At 40.4% G+C, this 23,904-nt stretch overlaps 2 protein-coding genes across 7 annotated transcripts in view; one reads left to right on the forward strand and one right to left on the reverse strand.

Moving 5' to 3' along the window:
• The window catches only part of CARMIL2 (capping protein regulator and myosin 1 linker 2), a 77,931-nt gene extending 74,627 nt beyond the window's left edge, over nt 1-3,304 (forward strand). The window contains exon 38 of the mRNA XM_087971778.1: nt 67-3,304. Within this exon, the coding sequence (XP_087827904.1) occupies nt 67-230 (164 nt within the window). The 3' untranslated portion in view covers nt 231-3,304. The remainder of the gene's footprint in view (nt 1-66) is intronic.
• ACD (ACD shelterin complex subunit and telomerase recruitment factor) lies at nt 2,197-20,417 on the reverse strand. Of its 6 annotated transcripts, none has more exons than XM_087971535.1 (14): nt 20,270-20,417; nt 18,694-18,829; nt 17,794-17,909; nt 16,486-16,576; nt 13,622-13,701; nt 12,564-12,608; nt 11,200-11,234; nt 10,622-10,800; nt 9,243-9,330; nt 7,733-7,804; nt 6,239-6,313; nt 5,216-6,003; nt 4,053-4,129; nt 2,197-3,683 (listed from the first exon to the last, which is right to left on the reverse strand). In XM_087971535.1, the coding sequence occupies exons 1-14, from the start codon at nt 20,335-20,337 to the stop codon at nt 3,623-3,625; spliced, it is 1,911 nt and encodes a 636-aa protein (XP_087827661.1). In that variant the 5' UTR covers nt 20,338-20,417; the 3' UTR covers nt 2,197-3,622. The 6 variants fall into 6 exon arrangements, 5 of the variants coding, with proteins under 5 accessions (XP_087827661.1, XP_087827660.1, XP_087827663.1 ...); XM_087971534.1 differs by having other exon boundaries at nt 6,239-6,316; XM_087971537.1 differs by having other exon boundaries at nt 19,930-20,417.
• Nucleotides 20,418-23,904: the final 3,487 nt, after the last annotated feature.

Raw genomic sequence — 23,904 nt, forward strand, 5'->3', positions numbered from 1 at the left:
TTCCGGGAATTGGGCTGTTGTCAATCAATCCAGTTGTGATGACCATTTGTGGGAACTTTTTTCTAGGCCCTCCTCCACAAGAACAGAATGTGGTTGCCTCCGACTCGAGAGCAGAAACAGAAGAAGAGTTGCCCCAAGCTACAGAACAAACTCTAAAGAATGCACAAAATACAGCGCTAGACCAAAGAACTGCTGTGCCCCTCTCCAAGTCTCCAATACATGAGCATTGAATGATTTCTGCATGATGGCCGCTCCGTTGAAGGACCGAGGGAAGGCTTACGGTTTGAAGCAACAGCCAGCGGTGAGGGTGCCAAGAGTTCTTTGGTACAAGGATGAGCGAGGGACCTGCCCTCCCATAGCTCCTTGGCTGGAAGAACTGGGATTTCCAGTGATGGATAGTGGCATCTTAATCTCCTGCACGTCTTTCTGGATCGCCCCGTTTCATCTTTCATCCTTGTACACGCTCATCAAAGTGCCCAGTATTCTAATGGTTTGTGTGAGGAAAGCCAAAATCTCCAGTCTGCCGGAAACTAGTCTTTTCCAGCAGACGTTGTACAGTTGGTACCAGATGTGACAAATGTTATAGTGCCAGAAACTCAGAACCACCAGCAGGCGGGATGGGGGTTGTTTTACATACACTAAACTTGCTTGCCTTGCATTGTATGTTTTGGAAGTTTGAGACTAGGCTAGTTTGTGGTTTGTAGGGGAGTTAAAAGCAGGCACTCGGTTAATCCAGGTACATGTCTCTCGTAACAAACTTACTCCGCTGCCATCCTATACCCCATTTGCCCTTAAGGTCTTATTTCCTTATGTCCACATCCTTTTGCAGTCTAGGAACAAAGCTGTCATGCTAGAACCAATATCTGCTGGCACCGATGAGAGGCTTGGCGTGAACAAGGTAGGAGGAACGATATGCATTATAGCAGCTTTCAGCCACGTTTAACCCAAATCAGGTTGTAGTTCCTCCTGTCTACAATTAAATCTTGGAAATTGCAACTGTTCCCATCTCATTTATTCTGGTGTTATTAGGCCTCTCCTCTCAGCTTCATTTCACATTGCTACAAGAGTCAGCAGTGCTTTGCCGTGGCAGAGAAAATGGAAGGAACGGAGAAGACTTCACATCTATCATGGGAAGATGTGAGGGCAACACACCAAGCTCGGTGTTTCTGTTCAAACTCATTGTGAAGATGCTTAACCCCGTAGCCTTGTCTCACGAACCAGGATTTGCAGCCTTCTTAAAGGAAACACACCTTTACTCTAATCCATTGGCTTTTAAGGAGGCTCTAGGAAATAGTTTTTACAACATGAATTGCTTAACTTGTTACAGCTCCTTCCATCCGAAGCACTAGCACATAGACGAAAGGGTACGTACATATTTCTCCACACTGATAGCCTGCAACTAAACACTGTGTTAAATATAGTTACATACTATGAAAAAAAAATGCAGCTGTTTCGTAGAGTATTCGGTACTTTCACCACTAGCCTTTTTTTTCAGACACTGGAAGAAAAAAAATATGTGGTGCTCGGCTAATCTGTGTTATATTCCCCAGAGGATTGGAAAAGTTATACAGCTTTCAGCTGAGAGGTTCCCAGCCAAATGTGGAAAGTTCAGGGTCCCATCACCTGAAGGCATCCTTTGAGGCTTTTGATTCTGGCTATCGGTGCATTTGGATTGAGAGAACAAGGAAGAATTATGAACCACACCACAGTTAAGATAATGGAGGATATATGCAGACGCAGAGTTCTCACAACAGTGTCTACTAGTGTAACGCCACATACACACGAACCTGTTTCAACACAGATAACGTTTTGGCATAATGGCTCAATTACCAATCATCCTCAACCACAAGCTCAGTAGGAGTTGAGCTCCTTGTAACCATACTTGGGTATCTGCCATCTATTACCAGATGATTATTGCATGCATCTTTTAAAAATATTCTAGCACAGATAGCCAACTTATTTACATTAAGGTCCTTATTTTAAAGCAAAGAATCACAGAATTTTATTTTAACTTTCAAACTATGTTTGAGTGACTGTGCTCGGATTTGGAAAATTGGCACACAAGGTATATTTTTTATCGAGAGCTGTGCTGTTGTATTTTTCCTAATTTGTTTTAATTTTCAAAACATTTTATCAAGCATGTAAGCTATATGAAGTATTTTGTAATTAAATGAAAGGAGGAGATGACAAAAATAATTAAAAATAAGCATTTTAATTCACATTGATGTTGGCATACAATTGTTTATTACCTTTATGGCATTTTTTTTTACAAATATATACTGCTGTAGAAACCATTCATCACTTAAAGCAAGTAATGTTTAATTTGTGTAGCATTTCACTAGATGTATTTCTATTAGAGTAATGAATGTTTTACCGTCTTCCATATGGTCTTTCTCAATGCCACACTCAAGTTACCTTAATGACACATAACTGTCCTAATATATCTGTCTCCTGAAATGCTCTACAAAATTAGCATTGCTTTCCTGCATAGTTATCTAATGATAGAAAAATGAGAACAGACAAAGGAAGTTTTTATTTATACAATTCTAAACTATGAAAGCTACAAGAAGCAATTACATCCATTTTGTAATGTTCTCAAAGAGATAAAACAGATTCACGGGTATCAGGCATAACCTGTAACTTGCCACTTTAGAAGCAAAAAAGATATAAATTCTGTCACCGGAGAATAATATCAGAGTTAGTATTTGTCTTCATGTGTTGCAGGCTTACTACTGACATCTCACTCTCACTGCAACAAACCAGACTGGAATTGTACCCATAAATGAAATGAAATGTATTCTTAACTGCATTAAAAACCACTATGTGGTCCTAGCTACATGCTACTGTTTTATGGATTTACTCTCTACAAACTCCTGGAATTCTAAGGCACAAGAAAATTGTGTAACATGTCACATTTAGACAGAGAATATACTTCTCTGTCTAAAGTGTAAGTCTCTTAAGAGAGCAAAATGAATACAATAATTTGAACAATTCCTGGACCAGCTCTAAGGCACGTAGGCTACAGACCCTCTCTAACTTCAAAAATGGACATGCTCCTTAAAATACCTGCAAATCCCTTATCACAGATAAAATTACAGGTTTTGCATGCCAGGGCTCACTAGCTTTAGGAACTGTGCTTTCCATATGTCAACTTTTAAAGACTAAATTTCTTTGCATTGTATTTACAATCAACTGTAAAAAAAAAAACAGCTTCCCCCATACTTAAAAACAACTCTTTATCTTTGTGACATACAAGACAAGCTGTAATGGTTGCCAGTTTGTTTTAACAAGTTACAAAGCAAAAACATACAAACACGTTTGCATTTATAGCTTGAGTCCCGCTTATAGTGTATGTAAATAGTCGCATTATGTCTCATGGCATTGTCATTCTGCCATCCTTAGAAAAAGCAGGTGGCACATCTTTGTTATCAAAAATCAAAGCCATCTTTGATCGAGGCATCCAAACCACCTTAGATGAAAAGGTGATGGCTTCCTTTTTTTTTCTGTATGTAAAATTGAAACAACATATCTTCAGAAAAACAGAATTAAAAAAAACAAACAGCTTAACCTTAACAAAAGTGTCCAGGTAATTCAACCTGAGATCATAGAATCTTTGGGAAGTTTATTGCTTCTCTGCCTTGCTGAAAACCCAGCGTGCCCAACCCAGTAATGCTCTTGAGATCCTAGAGATCAAAAAGAAGAAACATGAAAGCATCAGACCTGAAGGGTAAGCAAATATTCAAATGTGCTGGGTCTTGGGAGCAAAAATATGGGGTTATTAGCAAGATTTTAAGTAAAGCGGCAGTCGCTGCACAAACTGTTCTCCATTAATATATGGTTGTTCTGGCCCAGCACATATAACGTAGACCAGGGGTGTCCAACCTTGGTAACGTTAAGCCTGGAGGACTTCAACTCCCAGAATTCCCCAGCCAGCAAAGCTGGCTGGGAATTCTGGGAGTTGAAGTCCTCCAGGCTTAACGTTACCAAGGTTGGACACCCCTGACGTAGACCCTTCCCCATGATATGTGTGACTAGCCAAGAAAGAGACTAACCTTACAGACTGCACTTGAGAGCGGAGGTCTGGTGTAGGTGCGTTGCGTTTAAGATGAACACCGTTTCCTTTCCCATTCTAGAGAGAGAGAGAGAGAGACAGAGAGAGAGCGAGAAGCAAAGTGAATCCTTGTTTTTTAAAATTCTGCTCATTTTGAAATTGCTATTTTGGAACAATTTGAGGATGAGAGAAGGTGTTGAGTGAGAAATCAACAATATGGTTGCTGGGCTTTAAGTGCCACCCAAATTACAAGCAGTCCTTGACTTACAACAGCTCATTTAGGGACCGTTCATCATTACAGCAGCACTGGGGAAAAAAGGGACAACCATTTTTCACACTTATGACCATTGCAGCATCCCTATCAAAATTCGGACGCTTGGCAACTGGCTCCTATTTATGACGGCTGCAATGTCCCGGGGTCAGGCGATCCCCTTTTGCAAGCTCCTGACAAGCCAAGTCAACGGGGAAGCTGGATTCACTTAACAACTGCAGTGATTCACTTAACGAATGTCTCAGCCACATAAACTTTGGGCTCAATTGTGGTCCTAAGTTCCACAAATGGGAAAAACCTCATGTTAAATGTTGCCACTTTATGGTTTCTCACTAGATAGAATTACAGATCGTCCTAACTCACTACAGTGGTATAGTAACTGTTTGAACTAATAACACACACACACTCCCCCACCCCCCAAAAAAGGTACATACAATCTTATTCTGAAGTTCTGACAACTACCTGCTAGTTATTTGGGGGTTTTGGCAACCAGCCAGCATTTATGGCTGTTTGCAGGTGTCTGTGGTCACAGGACTCCGTTTTATGATGTTTTTGCCGAAAAAAACAGGGTTTATTTCCGATTCCTGGCAAAAATCCCTCCTTAGTACACAATGAATTTACCTGAAGGACCCACCTTGAAAAAGTGATAAAATCTAGTCGGTCGTTTGACAGGCTCAATTATGGCAAAGTCAAGGATTACCTGCATCGGCGATGTTTGACTGATTGAATATTAAATTTATACTGGCAACCAAAACATATATACAAAACAAGCCCGAGAGAAAAGACAGGAATTTCCTTTGCAAAGAGCCACTAATTCCACTCTGACTCTGGTCACGAAACAAAGCTATAGAGAGGTTTATTATTATTTTCCTTCGCTCACATGGCAGATTTACCTTTTGTTGAACTCCAATTTGCTTTGATTTCCTCCTGGTGACCCTTCCTATTGGTTCCTCCTCGCTTCTTTCTTCTAGAGATCTCTCTCTACAACTGCGACGGGCAAATACATGGGTTTGCTCATCCTGAATCTCCCCCAGCCGCCTTTTCTTGGGGGTGTTTTCAAATTTCAAGGGAAGGTGCTGATTTACACGTCTCTTATTTGGAGTACGAGTTTTTGTAACGGTCTCAGTAGAGCAATGCCCTACGGCTTCCAGATTGTTACTACTACAAGTTGGAGTAGAAGTCGCAGAAGGTTCTCCTTCGTTTGGCACCTGTTTCCTTTGAGCTGACACGTATTTCTCAGTTTCAAAGTATTTCCACCTAGCTGTCATCCCTTTAGCTCCATGGGTAAGGGATAGACAATCCTTCCTATTTTCAGACACCGGCTCCAAGGAGAAGTCGCCCTCTTTGGAATGACGAACAGGAGAAAAAGGAAGGTAGGATTTATTTAATGGCTGGCCACAAGGAAGGCTGTCTGCAAGTTCGCTGGCCTGGCCTGATGCGGTTGACATAACCAAGTTGGGTTTCTGTTTGGCCGTTTCGATGAGAGATTCACTGTTCTGAGAATGAAACAGCGACGGGAACTTCGGTGGTGCAGCGTGCTCAGAGCTACAGTGAGGTGTATTATCACAAGGCTCCGGGAGACGTGGGGTGCTAGTGTTGGATTCTGGCCTTGCTTCTTCAGCAGGACTGGCCAAAAGCATTTGCTGCACCTGGGGAAGGCCATGGGATGTGCTAGAGGCATCTGTCAAAGTGCAAAAAAGAAAAAGTTCAGCTGTTTTTAAGTCTACGGAGATTCTCAGTCATCCAGGTCATGGTTGAGTGGTTTATTTTTTTGAGCCGTGTATTAGCATGTTGCTAGAAAAGGGGTAGCGTGTTGAAATGAATAGTAAGAGCCAATAACCCCTATCAAACACTTGATTTAACATGATTCAATGGGGATGCAGAAACCAGTACAGGTAGCTTTTGATTTCACTCACCACTGGAGGTGCTCAAGGTTATTCCAGGAACTGCATCCCAGGGATTTTCTAAAGAACCATCCAAACTTGCAGAATCTGCAGAATCTGCTGCATAAAGAAAAGCAAATTAACATCTTCCTCTCAACATCCCATGCCGGAGCAGGTTAGAATAAGTCATAAAGAGCAGCAATATTCAAACAGTGCAAAAGATTATAGGAATCCATTCTGACCCAGTATGTCAAACAAACGGACCTGCGTTCAGGGTGAAGAGCTCAAGAAATAGGGAGTAAATTCACCTAAGTTCATTCAAAATTTGATTTAGGAGGAAGGTCTTCTGAACAGACTTCATAAACAGTGTTAGGTGTTGAAAGTGGAGTTGCTGGTTTCTATTAAAACACCCAGATTCACAAGCCCAATATTGTTGCTCTTATGTATTTGATATCCAGCTAAAGATAATTCTTAATACTCCCTTCCTCCTCCCTATTTTCCCCATAACAGCAGCCCTGGGAGATAGTTGGGCTAAGGAAGACTGAATGGCCCGAAGTCACCCAGTGGCTTTGATGTCTAAGATGGGACTAGAACTCATGCTCTCCTGGTTTCTGGCTTGGTGCCTTAACCGCTAGACCAAACTGACTTATTATACTGTCTCCTTATACTCTTTATATCTCTTAATTATACTTTATACTTTATGCTGCCCATTAGGGTCCCAGAGAAGAGACAGAAGCAGGTGTTACTTTATGCCATGGCCCCTACATTCAAAGTTTTACATTAGGCCACCCCTACTTCCTTTGGAAGACGAGAGAGTGAACCTGGTTGAATGGTGCCTCCTGGCGGACAATGCAACTAAAAACACAAGATAAACACGGTAAAAACAGAGGCAGGTGGAAATCATGTGACATTCTGTACATGCGGGCATGACAAAATGTAATATTTGAGCAACTCTGTCCCTAAAGATTTAAGGGAGGTGGCCTATATATACCATTTTGCAACTATCCATATCACTTTTTTCCTGGGAGATGCAATAGTGCAGACTTTGTGAGAGTTTAAGACTATGTTTTATTGTTGGTTCTAAAGATCATCTTGAATGGATGCCAATGAATATGTATTTATGTATGTATGTACGTACGTGTGTATACACACATACACACACACACACACACACACACTCCAGTAAAGGGATATAAATATCTCTCTTCACTAGATTAAATAAATCAATCACAAGTTAAATGAATAAGAAAAAAAAGAATTGAAAAAAACCGAAAGATCAGAAAAAAGCAAGATAAAAGTGCAAAAAAAGAAGAAGATGAGAACAGAAACAGAATGACTTTCCTTGGCACAGATATGACTAAAAAAAGTACATCGAACACTAATGATAATTACAAAATATTCATTGGCTAGAAACTTTTCTGAATGTTGATTCCTGAATCTTTGGGGTAATATTCCCTTTTGTAAAAAAGGAACTTTAAAATGCACCATTCACCTGCTTGTTCACGAGAGACAACCAATGGTACTCACCACTGAAAAAGGAGACAGTACTACGATCATCTTCTTGAACATCTTCACCTTCTTCAGGAGCTTGAGGGGTATCTGAGAAAAATTAGAGCTTCACTATCAGCATCCACTCCCTCCCAAAGGGTATCATTTTAGATCAATCCACACAAGTAAACTTAAGGACTTAATTTGTGGCTTTGCAACAGCCAATGTTGGAATCCAAAGTAGGTAATGAGACATACTCTGCAGGTTCTTCAGGAACAAATTAAGGGAATGCAATATAGCTTAACTTATCAAACTGTGGCATGGGAATTGCTGTTTTGTTGTAAGCCTATACATTTACGATAGCGACCCTACCCAACATTGATTTAAGAAAGCTACTTAAATTGCTAGTAGCCACTGCTTTCCAATTCTCTTTCCAAGAGAACTGCTTTCCAATTCTCTTTACTTTTTATTCTTGATTTTTTCAAAAGAAAAATTATCCACAAGATAGTCCTGTAACTGAATCTGTAAGATATATGTATCTCTTGACGATAAGATTGCAGGATGTGCCTCAATAAAAACTACAAAAATCTTGTGAACTTAAAACCTAGCCCATTTGTCTGCCCGTCCTATATAAGCTGGAACACAGGGACAAGCAAAATTTCAGCTTCAATTTCACGGATGAGTAATGCCATTCCTTGACAACTCCATTACGATTGTCACATTTAACTACAATGCCCTTGACTTATGACCACAATTGAGTCCAAAATGTATGTTGTTAAGTGAGACATTTGGTGAGTGAGTTTTGCCCTATTTTACGACCTTATCTTGCCACATTTGTTAAACGAATCACTGCAGCTGATACATTAGCAACAAGGTTGCTAAGTGAATCTGATTTCCCCATTGATTTTGCTCGTCAAAAGGCTGCAACCTTGGGACATAGCAACAGTCATAAGTACAAACCAATTGCCAAGCACCTGAATTTTGACCACGTGATCATGTGACTGCTGCAAAGGTCGTAAGTGTGAAAAAGCAGTCGTAAGTCATTTTCTGCAGTGCTGTTCTAACTTTCAACAATCAATCAACGACTACCGTGTTTCTCATATAATAAGGCTGGGTCTTATGTTTTTTTGAGCCCTGAAAAAATGGCTAGGCCGTCTTTTCGGGGGTGACTTAATTCCCCCCCTTGCATCTTAAGGCAGGCAGCAATGGCTTGGATGTTGACCTCGGTGTTGGTGGGGCACTTCGTATCGGGGTCAACGCAGGCAGCACCATATCCGGGTGTGCAACAAAAGTACTTCCTAACGGCAAGCCCCCCCGCCATTCCGCATGTTTTAATATAGGCCTTAATTTGGGGGGGAGGGGCTTAATTTCATTTCATGCCTATAAAACATGCTGGGACCTCCTATTGGGGGAGGCCGTATTGTTGGAGAAACAGGGTACCTGTAGTCAGAAATCAGGAATACTGTTTTATTGGGGGGAGAGAGAGAGAAGAAACATCCAAGCCAACCCATTTTCATTCATAAATCTGGCCCCCGGTTCTGGCACTCACTTGATATGTAGGACTGGGAAAGGGCTGCCTCGTTTTCTGCACCGATCACCAGGTATTCAGCTGGAACCGTGAAGATATCTTCGTGCATCTGAAATCAAAAACTTTTCATCTGTTCCTGCTTTATGCAATATATAAGCATTCTCAGCTGCTCTTTCGCAGCCGGGTGCCAAGTTCTTCCAATTTCCCTCACTTTCATTCTTAACCTAGGAATCAAGTAACTCTAAAAATAGTTCTTAAAAAAAAAAAATAGTCCACTGGTTTGAGAAGTCAAAAGCCTCAATTCAGGGAGTCTCAAGTTAAGACCATCATTGCAACTGGAGCTTCCATTGCAAAGTGATGTGGTTAAATGAAACATGTCTGATTTTATGACTTGTTTGGCCACGGTCATTAAGCGAATCCCTCAGCTGTTAGGGAGAATCTAGATCTCCCCATTGGCTTTGTGTCATGCCTGTCGGAATCTGAATCGGAGGGGGAAGCCGAACAGCTGACAGGGAGTGGGAGTGTGGCTCCGTTGGCTGTGGAAAAAACGGGAAGGGCACAGTCTGGCTGGGCAGAGTAGGGGAGAGGTAAAGCAAGGCAGAGAGAATTTGGAGGAAGACCCAGGCCCACCCCCTCTTCATCCTAGGGCACACAGGAACGGAGAAGGGAGCAACGTGAGTTGCGTGACTTACAGGGGAGGAAAGGGCCCTGATTCCCTTCATTAATTGCAGCTGGGAACACAGTGTATAAAAGAGGCAGCTGCGCACAGCAAGTTGTTGGGAGCAAATCGTGAATTTATCTGGTCTTGTCGTGGCTTATCTGTGCTCCTGGCGTCTTCCCAACTGTGTGAGTTTTGCCATGCTTTCAAGTCTGAAATTCCTTCTCCTGTCCTGTCAAGCTAATTACTTCAGTTTGGTTTGTTTGGATTTTTAGTTACAGTTTGTATGTACCTTGTTTTGGACTGAATTTTCTACAGTTAAAGACTGTTCCTGGGAGATTTTCTCTCCAGCCGAAGGCAACCTGAACATTGGGGGCAAAGTTAGAGATAATAAAGGGACTCTTATTGCTTATATGACTGTGTTGCCTTTGTGCCATCACACTTTGCTTGTCGGAAGTCCCTTTGAAAGATTGCAAATGGTGATCACTTGACCCACTGCAACTGTCATAAGTACATGCCAGTTGCCCAGTCTCTAAATATTGATCATGTGACCACAGTAATTCCTGTAGTGAGGAATAAATGAATAAATAAATAAAAAATGCTAACAGTTTTCCTTTTTTATGTTTCCCAATTTTCCATTATCTATTCCTTCACCAGAGGTATTTATCGAATTACCTTCATCCCCTCCACCTATAATTTCAATTGCAATGTCATAACCAGGGCACAGAAAATAAATACAAACCTTATTTTGCTTCCGCTCCAGTTGCCACTTAGTTTCTGGATACACAGCCAGTTGCTCAGAGTCCAACAGTTTGCTGGTGCCTAATAAGTTGAGACAATCCTTAGCAGTTTGTTTCAAAGTGTTCAGGGGATCCTGGTTTACTTCTTTCAATATTTGGGAAACTGCCTGGGATTCTTGTCCTGAATATAAAAAAAAGCACATTGTAAATAGACAACCGGCTTACAAGCAATACCCTATAACATTTTGCTTTAAGACTGAATGATGCAGAACTAGCAATTTTTTTTTAATCAACTGTCATATTCAGAAATACATTGGCATCATTCTGGCCTGAAGGTAAACATCTTTTGAATCTATCTCACAAGGTGAAAAAGTTATGTTATGAAAAAAAATACAATTTAGGAAGGACTTGGGTTATAAATGTTTAGCCTTTAGGTGGCCTGAATGAATTCTCTATTGGGGAGTATAAAATAAGATTTGTTCCACAATGAAATATGACAGAAAATCAGAGGAACCCACTTAAAACTGACCCTTTTCACTAAACTTCATTTAGAAGGCCACCAACATTTAATCTAGCATACCTGAGTTGAACCATGTCTCCCTGGCAAAACATTTTCTGAAATACACAACCAAACAGAATTAAGAGTTAAGCATGACAGTAACTTCTCAGGCCTTCTCCCTTGTTTATTTACATCCTGAAATGCCCTATACAGAGTTATTTTTTGCTTTCTCCCAAGCTTCTTCTACCCCAATCTCAACCTTCCAAGAAGGTAACTTTTGGCATGTTTCTATTGTCTCCTCAATGCAGCTCATCGGGATGGGTATCCATCATCACTTCGTATAAGGATAAACAGATAAAAATGGTTAAATGGAGGAGAGACATGAAGGAACTGAGGTCAAGAGGACCAATTCTGAACATCAATGTACATTTCAACTGCCAACGCAAGCTATCAATTAGCTGATTTTGTACTTTGCTTTAAGCCATAGGCAGCCAACCTTTTGGCTTGTGAGCCAAACTGAGTGAAGAGGAATTGTCTTGGGTTGCATATAAAATATATAATATAGTTTAGGTACATAAATAACAATCTGCCTTTATTTTTAAATATTTTGTTCTATCTTGCGGAACATTACTAGCTGTCCAGGGCCACATATGGACTGTGGCCTGCAGTTTGGATATGCCTACTTTAAACTACTTTTAAACAAAGTTCTTACCTAATAAATGACATTTGGCTGTGGTTTTACACTAAGTTATGCCATAAAAACCAATGTAGATGTGTATATAATAAGGTATATAAGATATATGTGTTTGTCGTTGCCAAAATGCTGCAACAAATATACATAAGATTTGTATTTTTTGAAAACTGCAATCAAAACATTTTTTTAAAAAACACACAATTTACTAATTGTAGCCAGGTGTTTCCTAGGACTAAGCCACATTTTGACTTGAACATTGTGCTAGATGGAAAAAAGGGAAAAATCCTGTATCTTCCTTTTTAATCAAAATGAGAACAGCATTACAAACAGCCATTATGAGTGCTAGATCATGATGTATTACTAATTTGTCATGAGAACGGAATTAAAGTTTTCGGTGGGTCAGCTAATGCTGCATTTCTTGGGGAAATGGAAAGTGGTTTAACAAATCTGTTATCAAGGACTATCCTGCTTATTATTGACTTATTCATTAATTATCCATTAATCATTATTAATACACAATAAGAGAATGTCCTACTGCTTTTCAAGCATGAGAAGGCAGGCTGCCATTCACATAATGCATAATGAGGTCAAATACAATAAAAAGTTAGTCCTTGGATTGTGTGTTGAACCTGGAATTTTCCATGATACATAGAAAGATTTTATAATGTTGCTATGAACAGATCTGAATTTCAAACTGCTAGCTTTAAGATCACTCATAGAACAGAAACAAACAGCTGGCCCACATACTTACTGCCATAGGTCCTTTATCTTTTGTATGACTGACAGCTCCTGATTGCTATACAAAAAGACATTTAACATCCTCAGTTTTTTTTTATCATAGTATAAAAACTCATATAATAAAACCACATCCAATCAGTAGGTCAGTGAAACAGAAGCTGATTGTTGACATATGTAGAACCCCAAGCATCTCATCAATTTGGTTTGCACCAAGACAAATTCCTTGTGTCCCCAATCACACTTGGCCAATAAAGAATTCTATTCTATTCTAAACATTTTATAACATAAATATTATTATAAACCAGTTTATGACATAATACCAAATGTCATAAAACATTTCCTGTGCCAATGTTTGACTGGGCTATCCACTTCAACATGAGGTATCTCTGAATGTAGTACATCAAAAGCTCTACCATTGTTTTGAGGAATCTGGTAAAGAAATATCTCTGAAACTACTACCCAACAGATCATGGATTGTTCAGTGTCACTATAAAGATCAACTGAATCAGAGAATGACAAAAAGAATAGTTCTCTTGGGGCCTCGTTCTTCCATTTTAATACCTAGGTAAAGATGATAGTCAATTCCCTCTCAAGTTCAAGTCAGTTGCTGGTGACCATGGACACATTTATGTTGTGGAAAACAGAAGTGCTGTCTTCTGGCAGAACATGTTTCCAACCTCTAATCAACCGCCTTGGGACCTGTGTGTGATCTTTCATCCAAATATCAAGTCTAACCATACTTAGCTTTTTGAAAATCAAAAGGTCATTTAGGTGCAGCTGTATTGTTTAATCCTTCCTCTTTCCAAAACTTGACTATTTTTAAATTTGTAAACCTACTCAACTCTACAGCAAGAGTTAGAACAGTCAACAACAGACAACAGCAGCTATTGAAGTACAGTTAAGCGTTTATAAAGAATACATTCTGTTAAATTTCCAAACCCTGATTAAAATAGGATGCATGTTGGATGGGATGCAGAAAATTCTGCAATCTTAAGGGTTATAGCTTAGGCCCCCATCTTCCCAACTACACCCCAACTACACAACTAAGATCCGTGTTCTTGTGGGTCTCACCAGTTTTGCAGATTCTTCCCCTCTCTCTTTATGGGCATGACTTGGAAACACTCAAGGATGAGATAAAATTGACAATCTTCCTGAAAAGAGTGAAAAACAAGCACAATGAACGATGCTCAAGGAGAAATCTCACACTGAACGTGATCTCAATGATGGAGAGAAAGCAGCATGGCCTGTGATTAAAAATCATCAAAGCAAGGCATCTCCAGCTGAGGTGCCCTCCACCAGACGTGTGGAATTCAAATCCAGGATATATTGATGGTTAAAAGGGTGGAATTTGAACTCAGGGAGACCCCAGTTCAAATCCCCACTTGGATACAAAGCTACCTGGGTGACTTTGGGCCAGTCCCTGCTTCTCAGCCCAAACTAGCTTTACCCAAGGAGGTGGGCAAGGATCCAATTAGGAGACCTTTCAAACAGAAATGAAGATATAAGCGTCCTAAAGCAGAAGCAACTATGGCAACTTGAGGATCTCTGGACTTCAACTCTCAGAATTCCTGAGTCAGACCTGAAGAACCGGAAGAATTCTTCAAGAAGTGGAAGGTGCCCAAATTAAATACTTTATACTTATTATGCCGCCCCCCCCCCCTCCCAAAAATGAACCTAAGCTGCAAAAGGCAAGGGGCTTCTCTCTCCGTTGCCTTCCATCAGTGAAAGAAGCAAGGAAAAAAAAAATCAACCGGAGACTTTTGGATGCTTGGAAAAGCATCCCTCAAATGATGCAACCCATCCCCACATTGAGGGGCTCCCCCTGCCCAATGAAGCCCCTTCCTCTCTCTGGCACCAAAAAGAAATAAAACAATACAAGGCCCCATGAGGCTCGTTGTGGCTTCTGAAAGGCTTAAGAGGGTTTCCTGAATATCCAAAGTTTTCCTCGGAGGGAAAAACGGTCTCCTCCGAAACTCACACAAACCCCACTGGAAGAAAAACAGCAGTGGGGTTTGTGTGGGTCTGCCTTGTCCTCCTTTCCTCCCTGAAGGAGGAAGATTTTCAGGGCTTTTTATGGCTGCTAAGTGGGATTTAATGGCGGCCGGCTCCCTCAGGGAGGCTTCAAAAAGGCCACAAAAAGCTACATTTCAGGCGAAAAACCACTGGTGGGTTAAACATCGGAGACCAAAGATTGCACGTTTAAGGATACATATATTCCGCCTGGCAATAGGCCTACTTTGAGGGAGTAAAGTCAAAAAAGGTGGATTTCTCTCCCTCACGCCAAACACAGGAGACGAATTATTGTATCCGTTTTAATTAAAGAATAAAGTGACCCTCGACTTGTTGCAGGAATGGCTGTAGGGCATGGAGTAGCTGTCAAGATTCAAAAATAGGGCAAACTGCCAATGAAATCAAGAAAAAAAAGGAGCCTCAAATAATTTGGTCAAAGATGGGCCCGTTTCTTTATGGGAGACATTTTACAGGCTTGCCATATGCTGAATAAATAACATTTTACAGGCGATCCCCATCACACTGTAAGATAGGCAGCGAATAAATTTAACTAACGAACAACCAAATAAATATAAATATTGCGGTAGGCAGGAGAAAATTTTCATACAGGGAGTCCTCGTTTTAACGATTGCCTCCCTTAGTGACCGTATCTGAAATGTGAATAAATCTAAACGGCAGCTGTAAATAAATATATAAATAAATGTGTGAATACATTTAAAGGATAGCTTTCTGTCCATATAAAGGTTTTACACACACACACACACACACACACGTTCACTATTAAGTGAAAGGCACAACAATCAGAGAATCATAAAAATGCCCTCAATATTGATAGAAAATGAGCTTGCAAAAAGGGCCACAGGGTTTGGACCAAGCTAATATCAAGTGGCATATAAATTTAATAAACAAACAAACCTATATTTTCCCCTCATGAAACTCCTTCAGGTCTGACCCTTTTTTTCTTTCTTTCTTTTTAAAAGTCTGATTACCAAGAAGTAAGTCCCCCTTTTGGAAGTGACTTCCAAAAGTTGATAGGGAATTTTAATTTGTACCGTGATAGAAAGGGAGAAGTTGAAATTCAACACAACTGCAGAGTAATCATTACAGTTGAATGCTTCTTAAATTTAAATTATATGCCACTCCAATGCCAAGTATTATCAGTGCAGGAAAAGTGTTTTAACACTTTTTATACACCTCTGTGGCTTATTAAAAAAAAACACCTAGTTTGAGTTAGTAAACTGTATGATTTCAGCCATTATCTGTCCTTAATTACAATATGCTGCAGTAAACTCATCTTGAAATCCTGTTTCCTATATAGGCATTTAAATGAGGGCAATAGTCAACCAACCAATTCATTAGTGACTGTTTGAAACTACAATGGCTCTAAAAAAGGTGACTTATTACCAGTCCTCATGTTACAATAGCATTCCCACAGTTACGTGATCAAAATTCAGGTGCTTGGCAATTGGCTTGTATTTATAATAGACACAGCATCTTTGAATTCACATTATCACCACATGGGAGCTGCCCAGCCAACTTCTGACAAGTAAATTCAATGGAGGATGTTGGATTCACTTAATGACTCATGATTCACTTAACAACAGTAGCAAAGAAATCTTAAAATTGGGCACGGCTCACTTAACAACTTACTTGGCAACATAAATTCTGATCCCAATTGTGATCCTAAAGACTAGGACTACGTGTTATTATTTTATTATTTTCATTTTTTATCATTTTTATTTCTTTTATATTGTGCTTTTATGTCCCGAAAGCTGCCTTGATTCACCATGTGCGAGTAGGCGGCAATATCAATTTTCTAAATAAATAAATAAATTTCATGTCATATCCTCGGAGGGTCAAACTGCATTATCAGTATGTGCTCCTCCAAAGAAAACACTACAACAAGAGCATTTAGTGCACCTTACCATTTCAGTTGCTCTTTTAAAATTGACTCTATAATTCTGCAAGACGATGAACTGGCCAATAATTCCAGACAATCCAGACCGAGCCATAGACCTGGGAAATAAACAGGAAGAAATGTATCACCACATCTTAAAGCATCACATTGTCTCTTACAGCTAAGGGTGATATTTTTCCATATTGATCTGCAAAATTTAAAAAGATCCACAAGCTTCTTTAGAATGCTGGGAATCTCTTTTTATCAATAAAGTCAACATTTATTCTCACAGTCAAACTTTCTATGCCAGCATATATAAAAAGGGATTATAGTTCTCTTGTAAATTGTTTTGACCATCTAGTAGAATAGATTTTTCCAAGTAAACATGACTTTGAAACCACATGTAAAAAGTTGGCAACTTTAAAAATATATAACTGTTAATTCCAGAACCCAAAATACTAGTTCAAATAACGATGTAACAAATTTTGAATATGGAATTATCAAACCTCTACCAGATTGGCATAATCCCTCATATTTTGTTACAGACAAATGATAAAATCCAACTGAGGAGGGTTGATCTCCAATTATAATTTCTGCAGAAGCACAAAATTTCTAAATGAATACTTATAGATGATATATTACAGGTAATCCTTGACTTACAACAATTAATTTAGGGACTGGCTGAAGTTACACTGGCACTGAAAAAAATGATTTAGGATTGTTTTTCACACTTGTGACCATTGCAGCATCTCCATGGTAACATGATCAAAAGTCAGTGAGGGAAGCCAGATTCACTTAATGACATGATTCACTTAACTGCAGTAACTCACTTAACAACTGTGGCAAAAAGGTCATAAAATGGGACAAAACTCGCTTAACAAATGTCTTGTTTAGCAACGTAAAATTTGGGCTCACCTGTGGTCATAAGTCAAGGACCACCTGTATACACATATTTATCAGACATTTTAGTGTAAACATGTAAACGAAAAAGGAAAGAGAATAAAAGGAATAAAGGAGTGGAAACAAATGAATAAATAAAGGATTTACAAATACAGATTAGAATTTTAATAGAATGTGAATGAAAGAATACATTATAATTCTGATTGCTTGAAGATCTCTATTAAGCTCTAAGCAAGCATACACTAGATGTCAAAGATCATGGTCAGCACACCATAAATCATAAAATGAAATTATGAATCACAATAAATTCTGTTCATAGTAATGCAGAGGTCTTGTAAAATTGTATAGAGTTCATGGAAGAGAAACATAAATTTTGGATTCCGTAAAAATCTATATATTGAATAGTGATCCAAAATAAATTCAAAGTAAAACTTACTGTTTTGTCATTTTGCCTGCAACCATCACTTCAATATAGTGAAGCCCATCTCCAATATGTAGAATTGTTTTTGGTTCCTGCTCAGCATCTTCGTAAACCCTCGGCTCATTCAAAACCTGGGGAAGAGGCAAAAAAATTACTCCATGACAAACATATTTGGAAACCGAGTTTATTCTGTGATTTGGGCCCATTATTTTCCATCAGTGTAAAGCAGAGATGGGTATCACAGACACTATAAAATCTGCAGATAGTTCTTTTGGCTGTCTATTGGGTTCTTCTACCTGTGTCTGTCTTAGTTTAAAACAGAAAAAGAAGTACTGGAACCTGGCACAGAAGGAAAAAAAGCAGTCTTGCCATCTTTTAACAATCAGGATGCTTCACGGGGACTCCATAATAATTATTAAAAGATGAAAGCGATAGCCCAATGCAATCTGGAGTTTTGTTTAGAAAATTGCTGTTATTTCACAGAAGGAACATGGTGCTAAGCTAGAATGGAGTTCCCTGGATATCTACAGCAATGTTTTTCAACTCCAGCAACTTTAAGATGTGTGAACCAACTCCCAGAATTCCCCAGGCAGCTCTAGAAACACTGCTGTTGAGGAAGCAGCAGGAAATAAGATACCCGTTTCCTTTGGTAAACAGATACTGTATTTTGCAATTAGCCAGGCCAATGACAGCAATCATTTTATAATTTTTTAAAAAAACACCTTTGGTATGCACGTTTTTGTAGTATCATGCAAGGCACTCTCAACATTCCAATGTTAAGCCTATAACTGTTCTGAACTGTGTCTAGTCTGCTGCAAAGTAAAAACAAACCAAGGATATGCAGGACAGGTCTGCATTCTTAGAGTTGAGTAAGGGGGAGGGAGACAACATAAATAAGTAAGTTTGAAAGTCCACCTTCAGAACATGTCCAAGCTGACCATCTGTTTTGATTACGGATTCTTTGTACTCCAACAGAAGAGTCACAATCCAAGGGTCCAAATACGATAAATTAGGTCTATTGCTGCTGGCCAGGCTATACTCAGTGTCTAAGCTGGTGGGAAAAAATGTAAGCAAAGTCAAAAAGCTTCTGTAAAAATGGTGAGAAGGAAGCATCAATTCAACTCAACATCATCTGAAAGGGAGGATAGGGAAAACCACAGTACTAGCCATAATGATAGATCACTCTAACCAAAATAATCATGGCTTAACAATGAGATGCAAACCTATGATTGTTTCTTATTAATTGGGGAAATAAAAGTCAGCTTTTATTTCAGGCAATGTCCAGGACTAGTTCCTACCATTTTCTTGGCAAAAATTTTTGGGGAAGTATTTAGTTGTTGCCTTCTTCCTAGGGTTGGGAGAAAGTGACTGGCCTAAAGGGCATGCAGATAGCTCCCCATTCTGAAGCAGGACTAGAATTCACATCCTCCCAGTTTCTAGCCTGATACTTTAACCACTTCTCCAGTCTGGTTCTCTACTTAGTCCACTCTATGAATCTAGTTATTTAATAAACCATGATAAACTAGGATGAGCAGTATTTAAATCCTGCCATTCTACTCAATCAAATATCTGGCTACCTCGAGATGTTCTTCTTTTCACTCTATGGAAAACCTGGAGGGTGTGTGTGTCAAGATTTCTGGCTTGCCCTACAAACCAGGCAAGGAGAAGCTTGAACTCAACCAAGATCCGAGTAGAAAGCTTGTAGAGACGTGCCCAAGGGTATATGCCACATGGATGAAACTTGCTTTTTATTTATTTGATTTGATTTGATTTGTCAATCGCTTACAAGATAACAGGTATAAGTATAAACACAGTTATGGATACATGAAATTGATACATGTAAGAAAAACAAAAAGAAACAACAGGACAGGGACGGTAGGCACGTTGGTTCGCTTGTGCACGCCTCCTCTTTACAAACAATAAGGAGCAAAAGCGATGCTTATGACATCCTTCTGAGGTCACACAATAAAAAACCCAATAATACACTGAGCAAAAAGACGTGTATTTTTCCTAATAAAACTTGCAACCAAGCAAGCTTGTCCCCCCAAAAAGTTACCATGCTAAACCGATCCACGGATGCTGAAACCATTCCTGTTTAAAGGTGTGCAATCATATGCAACGCCCCCAAGACCGCAGTCTCCTATCTTTTACCTCGGGGGTCCACCAAAGTCTGTCGGATGCATCGCAAAGACGGCTGGCAGCCAAACTATCCTCCGAGGCCACCCCGGGGCAGAGTCAAGCGGACCCGACTTACAAGGGATTTGCAACAACCCCAACAAACCGAAAGCAAAAGCAACGCCAGGCAAGCGCGCCAAGGCGAGGCTTGGAGACCGAAAGGCGATAACAGACGGGAGCAACGTGGAAGACCCCCTCACCCCACCCCGATCCCAGAAGTCCCGGGAATGGCGGTGGGATCCTGGACAGTTGGGAAACCTGCGATTTCCACGGGGAGCGGCTCTTTTGCAACCTCTCCGCCGTTTTGCAAGCTCACCCGCCGGGCTGCGCGCGTCGCGGAGACTTCCTTCGGCGCAAGCAATACGGCGCCGGGCCCTGATCCATGCGGACGGCGCTTAGGCTGCCCTAGGCCGCCCTGTCCCCTTTGCTACGACTGCGAAGCCTCGTTGCCGCGTCACAAGCCCGGGCTCCTCCTCCTCCCGATGAAGCCAGGCGCTTTGCGCGCCTCTCGTCCCTGCTGCAAAGGGCAACCCAAGCGCCAAAAAGGAAACAAAGGCGCTGGCGCAGCCCGTTGGATTCAACGGCCGCCCACGTTGTTTGGAGGAGGGAGGCGAGCTCACGCCGGCCTCTCGCAGCCTTAACCCGCAGGCAGATTTTTGTCCCGATTCAAATGTTAGGGGGCGCGCCAGGATCGAAAGCGCTTGGCTGAGCGCCGGGAAACAGTTGGTGCGGGTGGAGTGACCTGGCGTCGACCTCAGTTGCGCTCAGCCTGCGGTCTAATAGACCAGTGCTTTCCAAATCTGGGTGAATTACCCAAATCTGGGTAAAAATGTTTTTTTGGAGGGGGGAAATAAGGACCCACGAACCTATTAAAACAACCACAACGGGAAAGATAGATAGATAGATAGATAGATAGATAGATAGATAGATAGATAGATAGATAGATAGATAGATAGATAGATAGATAGACAGATGATAGACAGACAGACAGAGAGTGAGAGAGTGAGAGAGTGGATAGATAGACAGACAGACAGAGATAGATAGTAGCATATATAGAAAATTGTATGTATGTATGTATGGTATTTAGGTTTCTTCGGGTATTTTCCCATGTCTTAATATTTGTGCTTTTATTATAGCGAAGTTTCAGCAGAATCTCATCTGCCATCCTCAGGCTTGTGTATTGGGTTCTTTTTAATCGCGTGTGTTTTTGAATTTGGTGCTGGCTTTCTGCTTTATTTGAATGGTTTTTTTCCTCATCCTGATTGGCTGGGAGTCTAGGTCTGTGTTTATTGGTATTCGAGTTGCTGGGTTCTTGATGAGGATGAGGGAAAAAAAAACCATTCAAATAAAGCAGAAAGCCAGCACCAAATTCAAACAAAAAACGGCTGCCAAGCCTGACACACAAGAAAGAAAGAAAAAGGGTCAGACCTGCCGAAACATCGCTATAATAAAAGCACAAATATTAAGACGTGGGAAAATACCCGAAGAAACCTAAATACCATATATATATATATATATATTTATTTCCTGTTATGGTTTTAATAGATTCATAGTGTGTGTGTGTGTGTGTGTGTGTTCTGAGGTATTTCTTCTTTTCTCATGGGTATTAGTATACATATGTATACATACATATATGTATGTATGTATGTATGTATATGTATATATATATTTTCTTAAGTTTTCGTGGTACTTACATGTATGGTATTCAGCTTTGTTCAGGTATTTTCCCACGTCATTATAGTTGTGCTTTTAAAGTTGTAGCAATATTTCGGCAGAATCTCATCTGCCATCATCAGGCTTCTGTATTGTGTCAGTACTGTATTCTGTATTGTGCCTGATTCACAGACAAATTATATATATATATATTGCAGTTAAATTATGGGGAAATGGGGAAAGCTAGTAGCTGAAAGAGCATGTCTTGAAAAATAATGCTTTTTATTACGAGCAAGACGCGATTGTACTGAATTCTATTGACACATCTTGCTCGTTTTAACCTAGCTAGCTTTGAGCATGGGGAAGGAAGTTGGGGACAAAGTGGCACCCAACCGTAATCCATCATAAGTCAGGGCTCGGACATCATGCTGAGTTACCAAATGAGACGTAAAGGCAACCGCTACCAAATCATGTATCGGCTGCTAAAAATGATATTAAAAGACTTTATATCCCCCCTTGCAGGATGGCCCTGTGAAGTGATGTGAGTAATTAGAACTGGCAGGATGCGTATTGTGTACAGCAAGGTGCAAATCTATTAACTTGGAAGAGCTGGAGGCAAGGAGACAAGGGTCAAGTTTGTGCCTTTCAAGAAAATTGGTTGGTCAGGAAAGGTGCTAGGAAGCTACCCTGGATTTTTGCCACCTTAGATTAATACAGTTCACCCCTATGGTCAGGTTTGTAGAAATATCAGTCACTTTGGATGAAGGGCTGCCCCACATTTGTTTTGTCACCTCCAGAGGCCTCTAGAATGGGGGGAGGGCAGTATATACAGGTAGTCCTCAGCTTACAATGGTTCGTTTAGTGACCGTTCAAACTCACAACAGCACTGGAAAAAGTGATCGATGACCGTTTTTCCACAGTTACGACCTAGTGGCATTTGTTCCCATGATCATGCGATCAAAATTCAGAGGCTTGGCAACTGGCTCAGATTTATGACCATTGCTGTGTTTCCTGTGTCGTGAGATCCCCCTTTGCCACCTTCCGACAAGCCAAGTCAATGGGGAAGCCAGATTCACTTAACAACCAAGCTACTAACTGTTGGAAGAACTATTCTTCTGGGTTCAGTTCCAAGTGGGGAAGAAAGACACCGGAAACATGGAGGCTGCTTGGAAAGATGATTTAATGGTGGACAGGACCACATGGCTTGGAGCTCCAAAGAAGGAAGAATGATCACATGCTTCAAGATGAAGGAAAAGAAGGAAGGACTGAGTCCCTTACATACCCTCTGTTGGGATTTGAATTTGAGCTTGTATTCTGATGGGTTGTCAGACTCACATGGGGCCATGCAGGGGCAACTCTGTAGGCTGTCCTGAGTCCCAGGCTTGGTTGAGCCTTGCTGGATGATGATGTAATGAAAGGGCTTTGGGCATTATTGAGTGATTTATTGAGTGATATATTTCTTATGTTTTTAATGTAATAAAAATTCAATAAAGTCTATTTTTAAAAAAGACAGGGCTTTGGGCAATTTCTATTACAGCTCTACCTGGAGATCTTTGTTATGTAAAATATTCTGGCCCAGGCCTTAATAGCCCACTCATTAACAAAGGTAAGGGTGAGCTTCTGCTTCTGAGTTTCTATTCTTTTTAGGGAAAATATTCTGCCTTTTTAATATTTCCTAGGATATTTCATTTTTCTAGGAGAGGGGCTAACTTCCTACAGTGAGAAACTGGGAGACCATGAGTTATAGTCCCGTCTTAGTGATGAAAGCCAACTGGGTGACTTTGGACTGGCCCCTCTCTCTCAGCCCAACTCGCAGGATAATTATTGTGGAGAAAATAGAAGGAGGGAGGATATTAGATATGTTCAACGCCTTGAGTTGTTTATAAAATAATAAAGGCGGGATATAAATAAAAAACAACAAGTGCTTCCTCCTGAAATGTGCTGCTGGCTACCAATTGGAGACATTTATGGAAGTCCTGGTCATCAGTGCTTCTTAATCTGGATAGAAGCCTCTGCAAGCCATCTGTTGGGAAATCTTTGGCTTCCTTGTGCAGTTGGTTGGCCGCTATGAGAACAGATTGCTGGGACAGATTGGCCAGGGGTTCAATGCTGTGTTTTTACGTGCAGAATCAAAAGTGTTCACCGCTTTGATATAAAGGGCCCACACGGTGAGTCTCCCACGCAGAGACACACACACACATTTTTTGCATTCATCGCTCTTCTGAATTCCCACTACCCAAAAGAAATTGTTTCGCCTTATAGCATACCAAGATCTAATTTGATCCTCCGATGCCCCCC

The sequence above is a fragment of the Notechis scutatus genome, chromosome 9, assembly GCF_049901735.1.
Source record: "Notechis scutatus isolate UNSWTSFEM ecotype Mainland chromosome 9, rNotScu1.2, whole genome shotgun sequence".
Lineage (NCBI taxonomy): Eukaryota > Metazoa > Chordata > Lepidosauria > Squamata > Elapidae > Notechis > Notechis scutatus.

Coding starts and splice junctions, on each gene's coding strand:
- ACD (XM_087971534.1), bottom strand. CDS start 20,337: ATGGATCAGGGCCCGGCGCCGTATTGCTTGCGCCGAAGGAAGTCTCCG. Junction 13,702..16,485: donor TTAAAAGAGCAACTGAAATG/GTAAGGTGCACT, acceptor CACTCTTTTCAG/GAAGATTGTCAATTTTATCT. Junction 12,609..13,621: donor GGGAAGAATCTGCAAAACTG/GTGAGACCCACA, acceptor CTTTTTGTATAG/CAATCAGGAGCTGTCAGTCA.